This window comes from Schistocerca gregaria, chromosome 4, assembly GCF_023897955.1.
Source record: "Schistocerca gregaria isolate iqSchGreg1 chromosome 4, iqSchGreg1.2, whole genome shotgun sequence".
NCBI classification, from domain to species: Eukaryota; Metazoa; Arthropoda; class Insecta; order Orthoptera; family Acrididae; genus Schistocerca; species Schistocerca gregaria.
In genome coordinates, this window is record NC_064923.1 from 489,068,595 (window position 1) to 489,085,099 (window position 16,505).

At 44.4% G+C, this 16,505-nt stretch overlaps 1 protein-coding gene across 1 annotated transcript in view; it reads left to right on the forward strand.

The window, feature by feature from the left end:
* Nucleotides 1-16,505, forward strand: part of LOC126365787 (ER degradation-enhancing alpha-mannosidase-like protein 3) — a 205,687-nt gene that overhangs the window by 42,262 nt on the left and 146,920 nt on the right. The window contains exons 4-6 of the mRNA XM_050008363.1: nucleotides 4,043-4,082; nucleotides 4,167-4,279; nucleotides 7,888-8,041. Of these exons, the coding sequence (XP_049864320.1) occupies nucleotides 4,043-4,082; nucleotides 4,167-4,279; nucleotides 7,888-8,041 (307 nt within the window). The remainder of the gene's footprint in view (nucleotides 1-4,042; nucleotides 4,083-4,166; nucleotides 4,280-7,887; nucleotides 8,042-16,505) is intronic.

Sequence of the window (16,505 nt, forward strand, 5' to 3'; positions counted from 1 at the left end):
CAAATTTTGTTTTATTGTTGTAATATATTTTATTATTGTGACCTTTGGTTTTCTGTTTTTGAGATATGGTGACACCTCTGGAAAGGGAAAGCCGTAAATGTCATAAGATTTTAACTGATGCAATAGAATTTTATCATCTACTTAGTCAAAGGCCTTGGCAGGGTTACGAAAATGCCATAAGTTTAATTAGTCTTCTTTAATTCTACCACAACTGAGTATATTAAATCATATATAATTTTCTCTTTAGAGAACCCTGTACAGAACTCAAATTTACCACTGATGTATAAATTTGAATCATCGGACAGCTTCTTCCACAATGCCCACACAATTTCAGATTCAGAATTCTAATTTAAGGAATCAGTTATCACAATATTCTGTTGTGAAATCCTTTCCTTGAAAATCTGATGCTAACTAGATGATATATCTCATTACAAGCTGTCTTGTTTCTGTTCTGGCCATAATTCTTCTACAAATCTGTTTTATAAATTCTGAAAAAGTCATATTCAGTATGTCTCAGTTTAATCCTAATGTATTGTTTTACTGGCCAGGATATCAACCTCTGTGTTGATTTTTTCCTGGTCACACATTGTCACTGATAAAGTTCTTCCACAATTCTCAATAAAGTTCACTGGATGCAGACAACACTCTTTCTCTTTTGGATCAAACTTTCCTTATTTATTTAACAGTTCAACCTTGTATACCACATGTGGTGACCAGGTCTGCCGATTCTGTATTTGATGCTGCAAAGATTCCAGTTGGCTACAGATTTCTGAAGGAGGAAGTGTTTCTTTCACCTTCACTTGCAGCTTTTATTCAAGAATCTACATATTTCTTTATGTTACTCTGTTTACAGTAAACAGTATTTCTGATTTTTACAAAGTTTTCTGACTTGGTTCTACGCTTTCATCCTTTCAATCTGCTGACTTAAGTTTTGTCATCAGTGCAATACAGATCACATTCCCTCTTAGCTGCAGCAATGCTGTACATGACTGAATCACTTCTTTCCGTGCTTCTGGCTTGGAATAGTTGTTGCATCATGCTTGTAGCAGCTGCGTGCACGAAACCGATTGCAGCCTCAGTGTCAGCTTCACCCGACACTGCAAAAGGTTGGTGTCAGAAAATGGTTCAAATATTCTGTAATAAGCTGCTTTCTCAATAGTTTTTGAGAACATGTGAAGAATAGAGATAAGTCTTTAATTAGAGGTCATTAGTACAAGTTGAAGTTGAATGGAAATGAACGGATGGAAAGAAGTAAGTGAATTATTTCTTATTTTGAAAATAATCCCAATATCTGTAATACATTTATCCCACTGTGAGACTAGATCATCAGTGCCTTCATGGAAAAGGTTTTTGCAGTTGCTTACAGAACCATGTGCACCTTTTTGTCTGACACAAATTGGCGACCATGAATGTCTTCCTCCAGCACTCCGAAAATATCGAAATTGCATGGGAAGAGATTAGGAATGTGTGGAGGATGTGTAAGGGCTTTCCAGTGAAACTTATGCAGCATAGTTGAAACAAACTTGGCAACATGTGGGCCCATCCTCTCTCCATAGGTGAGCCCCAAGTCTTCCTCATCTGCTGCTAGTCAACATGCTGGTCCAATTTTACATATCATTTTACATTTCCTAATATTACTTTCAATTCTTGGCATTGTCAATGTTCCAGATGTCTCTGTCCTGTTATTTTCATACGGCATTGTAACATGCTTAGATGGCTTTTATTTTTACTTTGGGTAAGCAGTCTCATGCTCCATGGACTTCTTTTGTAAACAAGGGACTGTTGACCAAGTAGTTTGATCCCTTAACTCTCACACAACCAAGTAAGTAATTCAGTGTTAACATACAATCATGTAAGTGCAGCTCTTAAATTTCTGAACTTCCATGTCGTGATCTGGTAAGCCTAAGACATCTATGAAAATACCTTCAGATTTTTTTCTTATATTTGAAAAAAAAAAGGTAATTTGCTTTTTAAACTTTACACATTCCAAGTTGCCAGTTTTCTTTTGTTTCTATCCTAAGTGTTGTAACTTTATATTTAGTTATTCAGAAACTCTGTCTTTCCAAGACATTTACACAAAAAAGGTTGAAAATGTTGAAACCATAGGGACTGTGCAGCCAGTGCCCTATTGACACTTAATGTTTTTGGAAATTAGGTGGTCCTAACTACTTGTAGAAACATTCAAATTTAGACCATCCTGTGTGTGGTGCAATGCTTGAGTCACAACCATGTGAGATAGCCCCTATTCTGTTCAGTGACTTTTGAAGCACTACATGTACGTTCTTGATAAAACAAATCATCCAAGGGAAGCTACATGGCTGTCAGCCTCAATTGAATAGTTGGGGCTGCAGGGCAAACTGTTTCTGGTACCCTAGTAATCACTGCATCACCTTCCTTATGAAGGTAATTTGCCAAAGAACCTAAATCACACATGACATTACTGTGCTGTAAACTTGGCTTAAAATAGTAGTTACACACTATTCTCTGTCCAGGTTGTTCTGTGGTTATTTGCAGGAGGACACTCTTTGTTTTTTAAAGTGTTTATTACTATTGTTATTACTTGAATTTTTCCCCTGTTTTGTCAAATTCTTCTTGAACTCAGTGTCTTCACACTTTTGTCTACAATCTCCATAGGAATGAAGACATCTAGATTAAAGCTAGCAGGCTTGAAGTATCTGTTAAATTCCTTGCCTGATTTAGCAAGTTTGATCACCGTCCAGTCCTCTACACTGTTCAGAAACTTATGCTTCCAGCTGCAGCTTTCAGCTTTTCTAATTATTCCTGTGCTATTGACTAATCACCTTTATGTTTTAAGGAATACAGTTCCTTCTCCATAATCATGGAGTGATAAACTCAACATCTGGAGCACCAAAGCCCAGAACAGAACCATATCCTTCCAAACATTTCACTTCAAAGCATCCAATGTGGGGAAAAACAATAGGCAGTCATCAGACTTCCAACCCCTTTGCAATACTTTGCTGCAGTTTTCACACTTCTCCAATTTGTCAATATTTACTTAGCATAGTCAGATTATTTAATCCCAGAATGAATTTTCTCTCTGCTTTGTAGTGTCCTCTGATTTGAAACTTCCTGGCACATTAAAACTCTGTACTGGACTGGGGCTTAAACATAGGACCAGGTGAAAACAAAGGTCTCTGAAGTTTTGGCATGGCACACTGGTTTAGTCTGCCAGGAAGTTTGATTATGTAATATTAGCTGTTCAGCGAAAAATGATGATTAGGTGTTTTTTGCTGTTGTATTAAATCAATAATAACTGGCTTGTGATATTTATTTTACACGAGCAACATTACTTAGTTAACAAAACATTGCATTACTTAAATAGTTGTCCATGAAAGATGTTATTTAGAAAACTAGTAACTCTCAGTAACAGACAGAAAGGAAAGGCTGATTCAGGAGAAGAACATTTACTGTGGATCTTTGCTGACTCAGTATTCAGAACGATATTTTGCCCACCTTTTTTTTAAAAAAAAAAGTACGTACGAACTATGTTCATGGATTAGTTAAGATATTAGGCTCACATTTGAAAGGACAGAGTTCAAAGTCATTTCTAGCCTTCCACGTTCAGTTTTCCCTAAATTAATTAAGGCAAATGGCGGTACCCATTGTCAACAATATGTTAAACTCTAATCTTCATTTTCTTTCATTTAGTCTTTCATCTTTCTTCCCACATCCTTCCTTTGGGCCTCATCAAGAAGAGGCAAGTACTTTTGAAAATGTGGTTTGCACTGCTATTTTTTTTTCATGTGGGGGTTTCACCCTCAATTGCCATGTGTATTATAGAAAGCAGATTTGGTTCTTAGAGTGTGTTAAGGAAAATGATTTTGGTATTTATTGAACTACATTTACTAGCCATTAATATGTCAGCATTAAACACTAAATTTCTTCATTTTAGGTAACATCATTTTAGTATAGAGTTTTACCTGTAATTTGAATCATTTTTAACTAAAGCCAGTTGGTAATGTTACGTGAATGTATTACTCAGTTCTAAAAACATTAAACTTTAATGATGCTTTTGTTACAGTTTTTCTTTGACACTGGTTGATTCAATGGACACCTTAGTTGTAAGTATTAATTAGGTACTTCTGTGATGATTACAGTAACGGACACAGCTGAACTAATATTATATAAAGCGATTTGTGTTCTAGGTTCTTGGTGACCTGGAAGAATTTGAATATGCTGTGAAGCGTGTGTCAAAGGACGTGTCATTTGACAATGATGTGATAGTATCAGTTTTTGAGACAAATATTAGAGTACTTGGGTGAGTAAAGTATATAATTTATCAAGTTTTGTCATCATTTTTTGGATTTATGTTCTTTCGTTCAATCTTGGTTAAAGTTCGTGAAAGCAGATACAATGATGAATGAGTTAATGAAAATTTAGGAAGATATAACTGGAATCTGAAACATTTGCATTTAAATGCCAATGTATCAGCTACAAGCTGATGGCATGAGTAGCATATGCTCCAACAGTAGTTGCAGTAAGTATTTTTCTGTTGATATGTTGCACATTCAAGTGATGGCAAAAAAAAAGTATATTATTTTGATGTGATTGTTGGTATGTAGATGGAATGCCACTGAGTGGCTGATGTGTTAAATATCAGACTACAAATACAGAGGTCACGGCTTGTGCCTTCAGTTGGCCCTGTGATATTTCTCTTTACTCACTCCTTCGTTTGCCTCTAGCCGTAAACTTTATATGTGAAATGTGACAAGCTGGATGTGATTTGTTGTTCATATTTAAACTATAGGCCTTCCGTAACTGGTTAAATCAGCTCAGATGTCAGGAGTAGTCAAGGACATATCACCACCAATTGAACTGCTCAGAGTAAACCACAAGGGTGTTCAAATGCAATCTACAGTTTGCGGGCAGTTTTACCATATAAGGGTGACAAGATGTCTTCATCTTGAGGTTGAAGCTCTGTTGTCTGTGTTTGCTTTAACAATACATATCTTGTTTTTACATATTTTGTTTTTAGTCCCAGACATGTTTCACAGCAGTTGCAGCATCATCAGTGTTTTTTTTGTTTTATGGCTTCTTGCTGTATTAAGTTTCTACAGTGTCTGTTTTTCTTCGCAGTTTGTCATGTTTTCTTTTTTCTCATCTTCTTCACTGTCAAGTTCTGTGTATTGAGTTGTCGCTGTCACTGTTCTCCAGCAGAACATGACATTGAAGAAGATGAGAAAAAAGAAAATGTGACAAACTGTAAAGAAAAACAGAGACTATAAAAATGTAATACAGCAAGAAAACCACACCATGTGTTAAGAAATCGTAATATAAAAACCCATTGATAATGCTGCAGCTGCAGTGAAACACATCTGGGACAAAAAAACAAAATTGTGTTTTTCTAAAGGCAGACCCCACCCAAAAACATATGTAAAGATGTCTGCTGTTTTATCATTCATTTGAAATATCACATTTTCAAATGTCCACAGTGGGGAGAAGCACTGAGTTGAACATGGATACAATGAAAAAGGCTTCTAAAATATTTAAGCTATCAGCCAGAGCTCTTCTTCTGAAATGAAACACACACACACGTCACTGTCTACAGAGTCGGAAGCCTAACAGCAATTGCCTGAAATGAGCAATGATCTGCTGGGGTGGCTGGTGGGGGTAACGAGGAGCATGGTGCAGCTAGGACAGCAATGTAGGGGTACGAGAAGATGCTATGCTGTCCATGGGAGTGTGCAGAAATGTGCTGGGAAAGGACAAGGCAGTGTCAGGAGATTGGGTGCTGTGGAGGTGTGTGTGTGTGTGTGTGTGTGTGTGTGTGTGTGTGTGTGTGAGGGGGGGGGGGCAGAGTATTACAGAAGGGGAACGGACAAGTAGGTGTGTTGGTTAGACAGAAGGCATGTGTAGTGCTGGTGTGGGAGCAGAACTGGGGAAAGTAGCAGAGGAAATGGACTAGCGAAGGCTGTGGCCTTGGAGGGAGGGGGGGGGGGGGGTTATGAGACGGAAGGAGAGTTCCAACCTGTGCAGTTCAGAAAAGCTGGTGTTGGTACGAATGGTGGGAAGTATCTGTATGATGCAGGCTTTGAAGCAGTCATTACAGTGAAACACATCGTTTGGGGTAGCATGTTCAGCAGCTGGGGAGTCCAGTTGTCTCTTGGCCACAATTTGGTTGTGGCCATTCATGTGCCCACTTAGAAAATGGTGTAGTGGTTGCAGCTTAGTTTGTAGATCACATAGTTGCTTTCACAGGCAACCCTGCCTTCAGTGGGATAGGAGACACATGCAAAGCACAGTGGTAGGTGGTAGTGGGATGATGTATGGGACAGGTTTTGTACCCAGGTCTCTTGCAATGATATGAGCAAGGCATTTGGAGAATGGGCACAGTAGTGATGGAAAAGGGTATAGTGTGGATTTGGTGGTCATCAGAAAACTTCTGTGAGGGGGTGGGGAGTATAGTGGGGAGGATATTCCTCATTTCAGGATACAATGAGAGACAGTCGCAACACTTTCAGAGAATGTGATTCAGCTGCTTCAGTACTGGGTGCTACTGCGTCATCACAGTTCTCCTTAGTGGCTGGTCAGCAGGTAGGTGGTAAGTGGTTGGAAGGAAAAGGCACAGGAGATACTTTTCTGGACAATGTTAGGAGGGTAAATTTGCTATGTGACAAGCTCGGTGAGACCCTTGGCATATATATTTTGGAGAGGAGCTGCTCATCACCACATATACAACAACTTTTGTGGAAGGGACATAATGGTGTGTAATAGTTGGCAGCTGTCGAAATGAAGGTATTGTTGGTGGTTGGTAGGCTTGATGTGTATGATGTTACTGGTGTAGCCATCATTGATATGATAAACATTGAGGAAGGTGGCTTGCTGGGATGTGGAGGACCAGGTGAAGTGAATGGGAAAGGAGGTGTTGAGCTTGTGGAGGACAGTGGATAAGGTGTCATCACCCTCAGTCGAGACCACAAAGATGTCATTAGTGAATCTGAGCCAAGTGGGTTTGGGATTTTAGGTGCTTGGGAAGGATTCCTCTAGATAGTCTGTGAATAGGTTGGCACAGGATGCTACCTTGCAGATACCAATTGCTTTACCACAGATTTGTTTGTAGGTGATGCCTTCTAAGGAGATGTAATTGTGTATGAGGATATAGTTTATCGTGGTGACCAAGGAGGAGGACATAGGTTTGGAGCCAGTTGTCGTTGGGTAAGGTAGTGTTAAAAGCAGCAAGGCCATGGGCATTGGAGATGTTAGCGTAGAGGTGGTAACAAGCAGGTTGCCAGGTATTTTTTGATATTTTCAAATGCGAGATCTTTCACTCACTCACTCACTCACCTCCCCTCCCAAGCATTTACATACCCCACATCATTTTCAGTAGTGTAGTGATGGTATCTCAGACATAACAAGAAATGCCTCTTAAGAGTGTAATTCCCATTTTATGAGTATCATATTATGCTATTCATTTAGTATGATTTAAATCTTTCGTAGATAAGCTGCTTTTTAATTTGTGTTGTGTTTCACATTGTAAAAACACAGCAACTAGTAAAAAAAAAAATCTTTTTTATTATAGTGGGAAAGCATTAACTGGTAAGAAAGATATTTATCTCTATTCTTTTATTGTCTTATTCTTTTGAAACTAAACTTTCGTTATTATAAAGTCATCCAGTGGTATCTATTTACCGATACTCTTAATAAAAAATAATAATAATTGTTTTGAATGGCAAGACATAATACTACAAATTTTGTCCTAAGATCTTTTCACTGGATTTATGAGTCTTGCAGAATATTAGCTGTGTTAATTGTCCACAATGTAATCCATAACTTCATTATCTCTTACATTTATTCTGAAGCAGGCTTTTAAATATCTATATCTAATTGTATACTGTTAATAACTGTACCTTGAAATTGGAATTTCAGGGGACTATTATCAGCTCATATTTTAGCAGAATATCTGCAACAGAAAATGGGTATAATGGAGTGGTATAGAGGAGAAATGTTGAACATGGCAAGAGACCTAGGATACAGACTCCTTCCAGCATTCAACACGACTACTGGTATTCCTCATGCAAGAGTAAGTTTTCATTAAATGAAAATTAATTTATTTAATGGATTATACTTAGAGTCCCAGTAGATTTACAGAGAATTTAGAGGTGTTCTGTCAGTACTTTAGTGAAAAAAGATATTTCATCCATTTGCATGAAATATTGACTATAAAATTGTAGGATATTTTTCAGGAATCACCATCCCTGTGAGCATGGATGCTGCAAACTTTTATTATTAACTCACAGTAAGAGATGATACTACTTACAATATGATGGAATTTTTTTAAAAATCCCGTTCAGAAAGCCAATGCCTCCTCAAATAGTGTTACTGCAAATTGCCATGGAAAACTATTTTGTATGGTTGATTAATTGCTGCTTCATCTGGACTCTGAAATCCCAAAAGCTCCCTGTTACTTTTCAATGTTGTTTTGGGAGAGATTGCTCTGCCGCTGAGAATACGACACTGCTGACAATGACAGAACAGCAGAATTTTCTATGCAGATGATGAAAGTGTTCGTCAGCCTTTTGAGGATCTACAATACTACTTGAAGGATAATTATTGGACAGCTCAGTGACTTAAACCTTCCTAGTATATTTTCCCTTTATATTACCTTTGTTAGAAAAGTTCCAACACAGGTTTTCTAAACAAATAGAAAAATGCACTTACCAAGTAATGATTCCAGCTTCTATCGAAGTAGGATCCTTAGCTATCTGTATGCAGTTGCCAACATATCTGGAGGTCTTGGAAGCAAGGAGGGAAATTTTCAGCTGCAGTGCTTGTAAGTTCGTTTGTCACAGCCCGTTTGGTGCCTGCGATACCTTGATGAAGCTTTCCTTCCAGTCGCCTTTTCACTCGCAGAAACAAGAAAAAATTACAAGGCAAGAGGTCATGCGAATATAGCGGATGTGGGAAGGCAATAACAGAATGTCTGGCCAGCTACTCGCCAACAGATAAAGCAGTACGGGGACTTTAATCGTTATGCGTTAAGAACAGTCCTGAGAACGCCACAAATTGGGGTGGTGACATTGAATTGCTTGCCGCAAATGTTTCAAGACTTCCGTGCAAGGAGTTTAGTAAAGCAGTATGGGGACTTTAATCGTTATGCGTTAAGAACAGTCCTGAGAACGCCACAAATCGGGGTGGTGACATTGAATTGCTTGCCGCAAATGTTTCAAGACTTCCGTGTAAGGAGTTTAGTTCACTGTTTGACCTGGAGGAATATACTCATGGTGAATTAATCCTTTACTATCAAAGAATACAATCAACATTGTCTTTGTCCTCAATGGTTGTCGTTTGACTTTTTTCGAGGTTGGTGATCCATTACTCTGCCATTCGGCACTTTGACGCTTCATGTTAACGTCATACTGGTAGCACCAACTTTCATCACCAGCAGCAGTCATCATTGACAGAAATGTGGGATCACGTCTGGCTCTCTCCAGTAGTTAGCAGAAATTTTCATCTTCCCTCTTCTCGTTTATCTGTTAAGACTGTAGGGGACAAGTTTTGCATTAAGATTCTTTTTTCCGAAATCTTCACCTAAAATCTTATGACACATATTATGATTCATATTAAGTTCTTATGAGATCGCAAGCACAGTTACATGGTGGTCTTCTCGCAATAACTGCCTTAACATGTTCCATGTTTGTATCAGTACATGCTGTCCTGGAACTTTCTGACATAGGGAGTAATACCACTTGTTTTCCCTAAACAATGTGGGGTTAGTGACAACTGTTCTCCTAAGGAAGCAGCAGCTCTCAAGGGAATATTGTAAGTAAACAGCAAACTTGCAGATGGTAGCATAACATCTATTCAATATGAACAATGCCATACTCATTACATACATAAGCAAATGAATCAGACACGCTTATTAGATATAGTGTTGTGCATGCAAGAATGTGGCTGTGTGATGTGTTCTGTGCAGAGAGATGGAGAATACTTTGTGGTGTCACCAGTGAGTTCCCTGTCCCTGTCCCCCACAACACACTCCAGCTGTTGCCTAACTTGGTAACTGGTAACACTGGGGTGAGAGCTCCTGTGGGCTACTGCTTCTGCTTGTGATGCCAAACAACAGAATATCTATGCTTGTAAAATGGTTGCGGTCGCTTCTTAATGTAACACAAATCATATGATTTATGTCACCAGTAATCAACACTACAGTGTGTACATAACCCCACCAGATATAAATTAATGTGAAAATCAAGCACATACTACAGGCTGACTCGCAGAAAGACGCTATTGACTGGAGCGCCGTGGTACACTGCACATTGCCACAGCGTGTTGCACTACCACCTGCCTTCTTAAGTACACACCATTATAGCATGCAGCACTTCTTCTTGATTTGGTATGGTGGCAGCAAAATTTTGTTTCATGGACAGCTGAACTGCACCCCCTTCCTTTCTCTTTCCCCAACTCCCTCCCCCCCCCCCCCCCCCCCCCCACTAAACAGTGAGATTGACTGGAGCTCAATCCAAAGGCAAACATTTGATGGAATATCAGGTATTTTCCACAGAACTGAGGTCTGTGACCTGTGTACCAACCAAGCAAACTCATGCTCGTTGAAGGTTCCTCTAGCCATTCTAACACTATTCAGAGTTGGTGGTGCTGTATATTTCCTTGCTGCTGTGAATGAATAGTTCCAGTCACATACTGGGACAGGCTCTTATATTGTTTGATAATAAGATAAGCATCAGGGGCCCCCATTTCATTCCATTTAAAAATCTCTCACATGAAAATGACTCCACAATTTCCTTGAACAAAGCCTGGCTGGTAAGTGACACACATCGTTTTGTGATGATTTTGAAGTATTTGTGCTTTTCCATTGGCATGTGCAAAAGTGTGCCTTGAATTTTTCTCACTTCTGTTGTGATCGAGTTATTTTATATACCCTTTGAAGTGCGGTGGACCCCCTGCGGGTTCGGGGGGTATTCCTGCCTGTCGTAAGAGGCGACTAAAAGGAGTCTCAAACTTTTCAGCCTTATATGACGGTCCCCTGTTGGGTTTGACCTCCATCTCTCAAAATTTTCCGAAGAGCGAGCCGATTGGGGAAGGGCGCCTTACTTGGTGCATTGTGTCCATCTTATGATCAGACTTTTCGCCAGCTTATACACCGTTGAATTGCAGTCCTGTCCGCTCTCCATCTCTTGGGCATAACTCTGTTTCTGCGTGCAGATTATACCTTGCACTGTGCAGTGCCTCTTTCTGCACCGACGGCGACCATGGACCACATGTTACCTAACATCCAGCACGGTAGCCAGTCTGTTGTGGTGGGGCCATCATGTACCCTGTTGGTTGTAGCCCCCTGACAGCACAGGGATCGCTCTACTGTTGCCTGCGCCGTTAACTCCCCACGTATGCCAAGGAGTAGATGCCTATCCTCCTGGGGTATCGGGACTCCCGGCAATGGCCATCCTGCCAGGTGGCTCTTGCCGTGGCTGGGTGGCACCCGTGGGGAGGGCCCTTGGTCGGAGTAGATGGCATCAGGGCGGATGACCCGCCATGAAGCGTGGTACATCGTCTCTCGCTGGTGGCCAGCCGCCAGCAGTCTCTAAGCATTCTCGGGCACAGTTCAACGCTCAGAAGTATGATCCGAAAACGTTCCCCTCCCTGGCCACACCGTGTGAGGAACGTAAGTCTCAGGATGGCAGTAGCAGTTATTCGCCCCGCTTCTTAGTTTGTACGAGGGCTGATGGGGAGTCTTTTCTCTCCACAGAGCCTCAGTTCTTCGTCGAGCATTTAGAGGACAAGTTTGGGGAGGTGGAGGGCTTGTCAAAAATGCGCTCTGGGTCAGTCCTGATACAAACGGCATCCTCTGCCCAGTCATGACGGTTACTCGCTTGTGACAAGTTGGAGGATGTTGCCGTTACGATCACACCCCATAAGAGTTTAAATATGGTCCAGGGAGTTATTTACCATAGGGATCTTCTTTTGCAGTCTCATGAAGAGCTGCGCGCCAATTTAGAGCGTCGAGGTGTACATTTCGTCTGGCGCGTTCATCGGGTCCGAAGGAAAATCAGATTGCTACCGGTGCCTTCATCTTGGCCTTCGAAGGGGATACCTTACCGGAAAAGGTCAAGGTGATGGTCTACCAATGTGACTTTAAGCCCTATATCCCTCCCCCAATGCGGTGCTTTAAGTGCTGGAAGTTCGGCCATATGTCTTCTCGCTGCACTTCCAGCCTCACATGTCGAGATTTCGGACGCCCATCACATCCCAATACTCCATGTGCCCCGCCTCCCATATGTGTCAACTGCGGGGAGCACCATTTTCCTTGCTCGCCAGACTGCCGAATTTTCCAGAAAGAGCGTAAAATCATGGAATACAAGACCCTGGACCGACTAACCTATACTGAGGCCAAAAGGAAGTACGACCGACTCCATCCTGTGAGAATGACATCTTCCTACACTGCTGCTACAACACCTGTGCTAGCCCCGTCTGTTTCTCAAATTGTGGCCGGATCGATGAGTAGTACAACTCCTCCTGCCCCCTCGCCAGTGGGGGGCTCTACCCACCGGGTTGCTCCTGCGCCACCTACCTCAGGAGCAACACCATCCCACCCATCGGGGACGTTTGTCCCCACTTCTAAGCCGGAGAAGTGTCCAACTTCTTTGGCTTCTCATGCTCGCAAGGGGTCCCTTGGGTCCCTCCCTTCCCAGGTTTCCGCCAGCGAGAAGGCTGACGACCGACAGTGGCGTAAGTGCCCGCAATCAGCTGGTCGTAGGGCTTCACGATCCTTCTCCGTCCCGGAGACTGAATCGGTGAAGCCCTCCCAGTCGGTGCGACCCAAGGAACGGCGTGAAAAACCCAAGAAGACCTCTCAGCCCAAGGAACTCGCGGTGGCAGCCATCCCATCGCAACCTTCCAACTCTGTGTCTGAGGATGCGGTGGAGATTCTGGCGTCCGCTGAGGACCTCGATCTCGCCGGTCCGTCAGACACCATGGAAAGCACTATCACAGGTGCTAAATCGGAGGCAGCAGGTGACCCAGCGGCGTAATCTCCCTTCCCAGTCCCGTCACGCCTTTCTCAGCCATGGACAACACCATCCTCCAGTGGAACTGCAGCGGTTTCTTCCACCATCTAGCTGAGCTCCGCCAACTTATCAGCCTTCATCCTTTCCTCCGCATTGCTCTGCAGGAAACTTGATTTCCGGCAATGCGAACCCCCGCCCTCCGTGGCTACCGGGGTTATTATAAGAACAGGGCAGCTTATAAAAGGGTGTCTGGTGGCGTCTGCATATATGTTCTGAACTCTCTTCACAGCGAGTCTGTACCTCTCCAAACACCTTTAGAGGCTGTCGCTGTTTGGGTGTGGATGCCACAGGCTGTTACCATCTGCAGTCTTTACCTTCCACCAGATGGTGATGTCGCACAGCATGTCCTGGCTGCTCTGATAGCCCAATTGCCGCCACCTTTCTTGTTACTGGGCGACTTTAACGCCCATAACCATCTATGGGGTGGGTCGGTGGCAACAGGTCGAGGCGCCATCGTTGAGCATTTATTGGCGCAGCTCGATCTCTCGATATTAAATGATGGTGCCTTCACACACTTCAGTGTGGCGCATGGCACATACTCCGCCATTGACCTTTCGATCTGTAGCCCTAGCCTCTTACCGTCCGTCCAATGGAGAGTGCATGACGACCTTTGTGGTAGTGACCACTTTCCGATCTTTCTGTCACTACCACAGCGTCAGTCTTCTGGGCGCCCTAGCAGATGGGCTCTGAATAAGGCTGACTGGGACTTGTTCTCCTCCACTGCCGCTATTGAGCCTCTAACGATGACATTGATGCAGTGGTTCAATCGGTCACCACCGGCATCGTTACCCGCCGCCGAATCTGCCATTCCCCGTTCTTCTGGGTCCCCTCGGCGGCGGACTTTGCCTTGGTGATCGCCTGAGATCACTGAAGCGATTAAAGCTCGCCGGCGGGCGCTCCAGCGTTACAAGCGACATCCCTCAATCCAACACCTTATCGCCTTCAAACGGCTGCGTGCGCGAGCCCGCCGCATTATCCGCCAACACAAGCAGGAGTGCTGGGAGCGGTATGTGTCCACCATTGGCCTCCATGTCACTCCATCGCAGATCTGGGCCAAGGTTCGCCGCCTCTATGGCTATCGGACCCCTGTCAGCGTCCCTGCGCTCTCACTGAATGGAGCAGTTTGTACTGACTCCGACGTCATTGCAAACCGTTTGGCAGAGCACTTTGATCTGAATTCCGCTTCTGCCAACTACCCCTTGGGCTTTCGCTCCATTAAAGAGCGGATAGAACGTCGGAGTCTTTCTTTTCGCACCCACCATCCTGAATTATACAATGTTCCATTCATTGAGTGGGAATTCCGCAGTGCCCTCGCCGCTTGTCTTGATACCGCTCCTGGCCCAGATAGCATCCACTCTCAGATGCTGAAACACCTTTCAGTGGACTGCCAGCGACGCCTCCTCGACCTTTACAACCGCATTTGGGTCGAGGGTGAGTTTCCGTCACAATGGCGGGAAAGTCTTGTTGTCCCCATTCTGAAACCGGGGAAGAACCCTTTGGAGGTGGACAGCTACCATCCCATTAGCCTCACCAACATTCTTTGCAAGTTGCTTGAACGGATGGTGAGCCGGCGCTTGAATTGGGTACTGGAGTCTTAGGGCCTTCTGGCTCCGTCTCAGAGTGGGTTCCGTAAAGATCGCTCTGCCGCCGACAATCTGGTGAGCCTGGAGTCTGCCATCCGTACTGCCTTGCACGCCGTCAGCATCTGGTCGCTGTCTTTTTCGACATGCAAAAGGCATATGATACGACATGGCGTCATCTCATCCTTTCTACGCTTCATGGATGGGGTCTTCGGGGCCCTCTGCCGATCTATATCCGCAATTTTCTATCGTATCGTACCTTCCGCATGCACGTCGCGGCCTCATACAGTTCCTTCCAAGTCCAGGAGAACGGTGTGCCACAGGGTTCTGTTCTAAGTGTCTGTCTGTTTTTAATAGCCATTAACGGGCTCACTGCGGCCGTGGGAAATTCTGTCTCCGCTTCGCTGTATGCTGATGACTTCTGCCTTTACTACAGCTCTATTGGCATTGCAGCTGCTGAACGTCAGCTACAGGGCGCAATCCGCAAGGTGCAGTCTTGGGCTGTAGCGCATGGTTTTCAGTTTTCGGCAGCCAAGACCTGCGTTATGCATTTCTGCCGGCGACGCACTGTTCACCCGGAGCCGCGGCTTTATCTTGACGGCGAGCTTCTTTCAGTGGTGGAGTCACATAGGTTTTTGGGGGTGGTTTTTGATTCCCGGTTGACTAGGCTGCCTCATATTCGGCAGCTTAAACAGGCGTGTTGGCGGCATCTAAACGCTATGCGATGCCTGAGCCACAACGGGTGGGGCGCCGACCGATCTACTCTACTACGGCTTTACCAGGCGTTGATCCAGTCCCATCTGGACTATGGGAGTCTGGCTTATGGCTCAGCATCCCCATCTGCGTTGCGGCTGCTGGACCCAATCCTCCACAGCGGGATACGCCTTGCCACTGGTGCCTTCCGGACCAGCCCTGTGGACAGCATACTTGTGGAGGCAGGTGTCCCTCCACTGCGGTTACGACGCCAACAATTACTGGCTGCTTATTCTGCCCATGTTTTTAGCTCGCCCGGTCATCCAAATTATCGTGTCCTGTTCCCGCAGTCAGTCGTCCGTCTGCCAGAACGTCGGCCCCGGTCGGGTTGTCTGATCGCCGTACGCGTCAAACAGCTTCTCTACGGGCTTGAGTGTTTCCCTGTACCACCTCCTTTCCGGGCCCCTCTGCGTACACCCCCGTGGTGTGTGCCTCGCCCTTGCCTTCGGCTCGACTTGGCACAGGGCCCGAAGGACTCAGTCCCTCCGGTGGCCTTCCGACGCCGCTTTTATTCCATCCTGGCCACGTATCAGGGCTCTGGCGTTGTCTATACCGACGGTTCGATGGTTGCTGGTCGTGTCGGTTATGCACTAACTCTAGGGGACCATTCTGAACAATGTTCATTGCCAGCTGGCTGCAGTGTTTACACTGCTGAGCTGGTCGCCATCTTTCGTGCCCTAGAGTATATCCGCTCCTGCTCAGGTGAGTCCTTCGATATCTGTAGCGATTCCCTGAGCAGTTTACGAGCTCTCGACCAGTGTTTCCCTCGTTCTCGTCTGGTGATGGCTATCCAGGAGCCCCTGCATACTCTTGCCCGTTGCGCCAGATCTGTGGTCTTCGTTTGGACCCCGGGCCATGTTGGGATACCCGGAAATGAAACTGTTGACCGCCTGGCGAAAGAGGCCACTAGTGCACCATCTCTGGAGATTGGCCTCCCAGCGACTGATTTGCGGGCACTATTACGCCGCAAAGTTTTCGATTTATGGGACACTGATTGGCGCAACCAGCCCGTGCCAAACAAACTCCGCCGTATCAAGGAGACGACTACTGTGTGGCGGTCATCCATGCGAGCCAACCGCAGGGAATCAGTCGTCCTTTGTCGGCTCCTTATTGGCCACACTCGACTCACGCA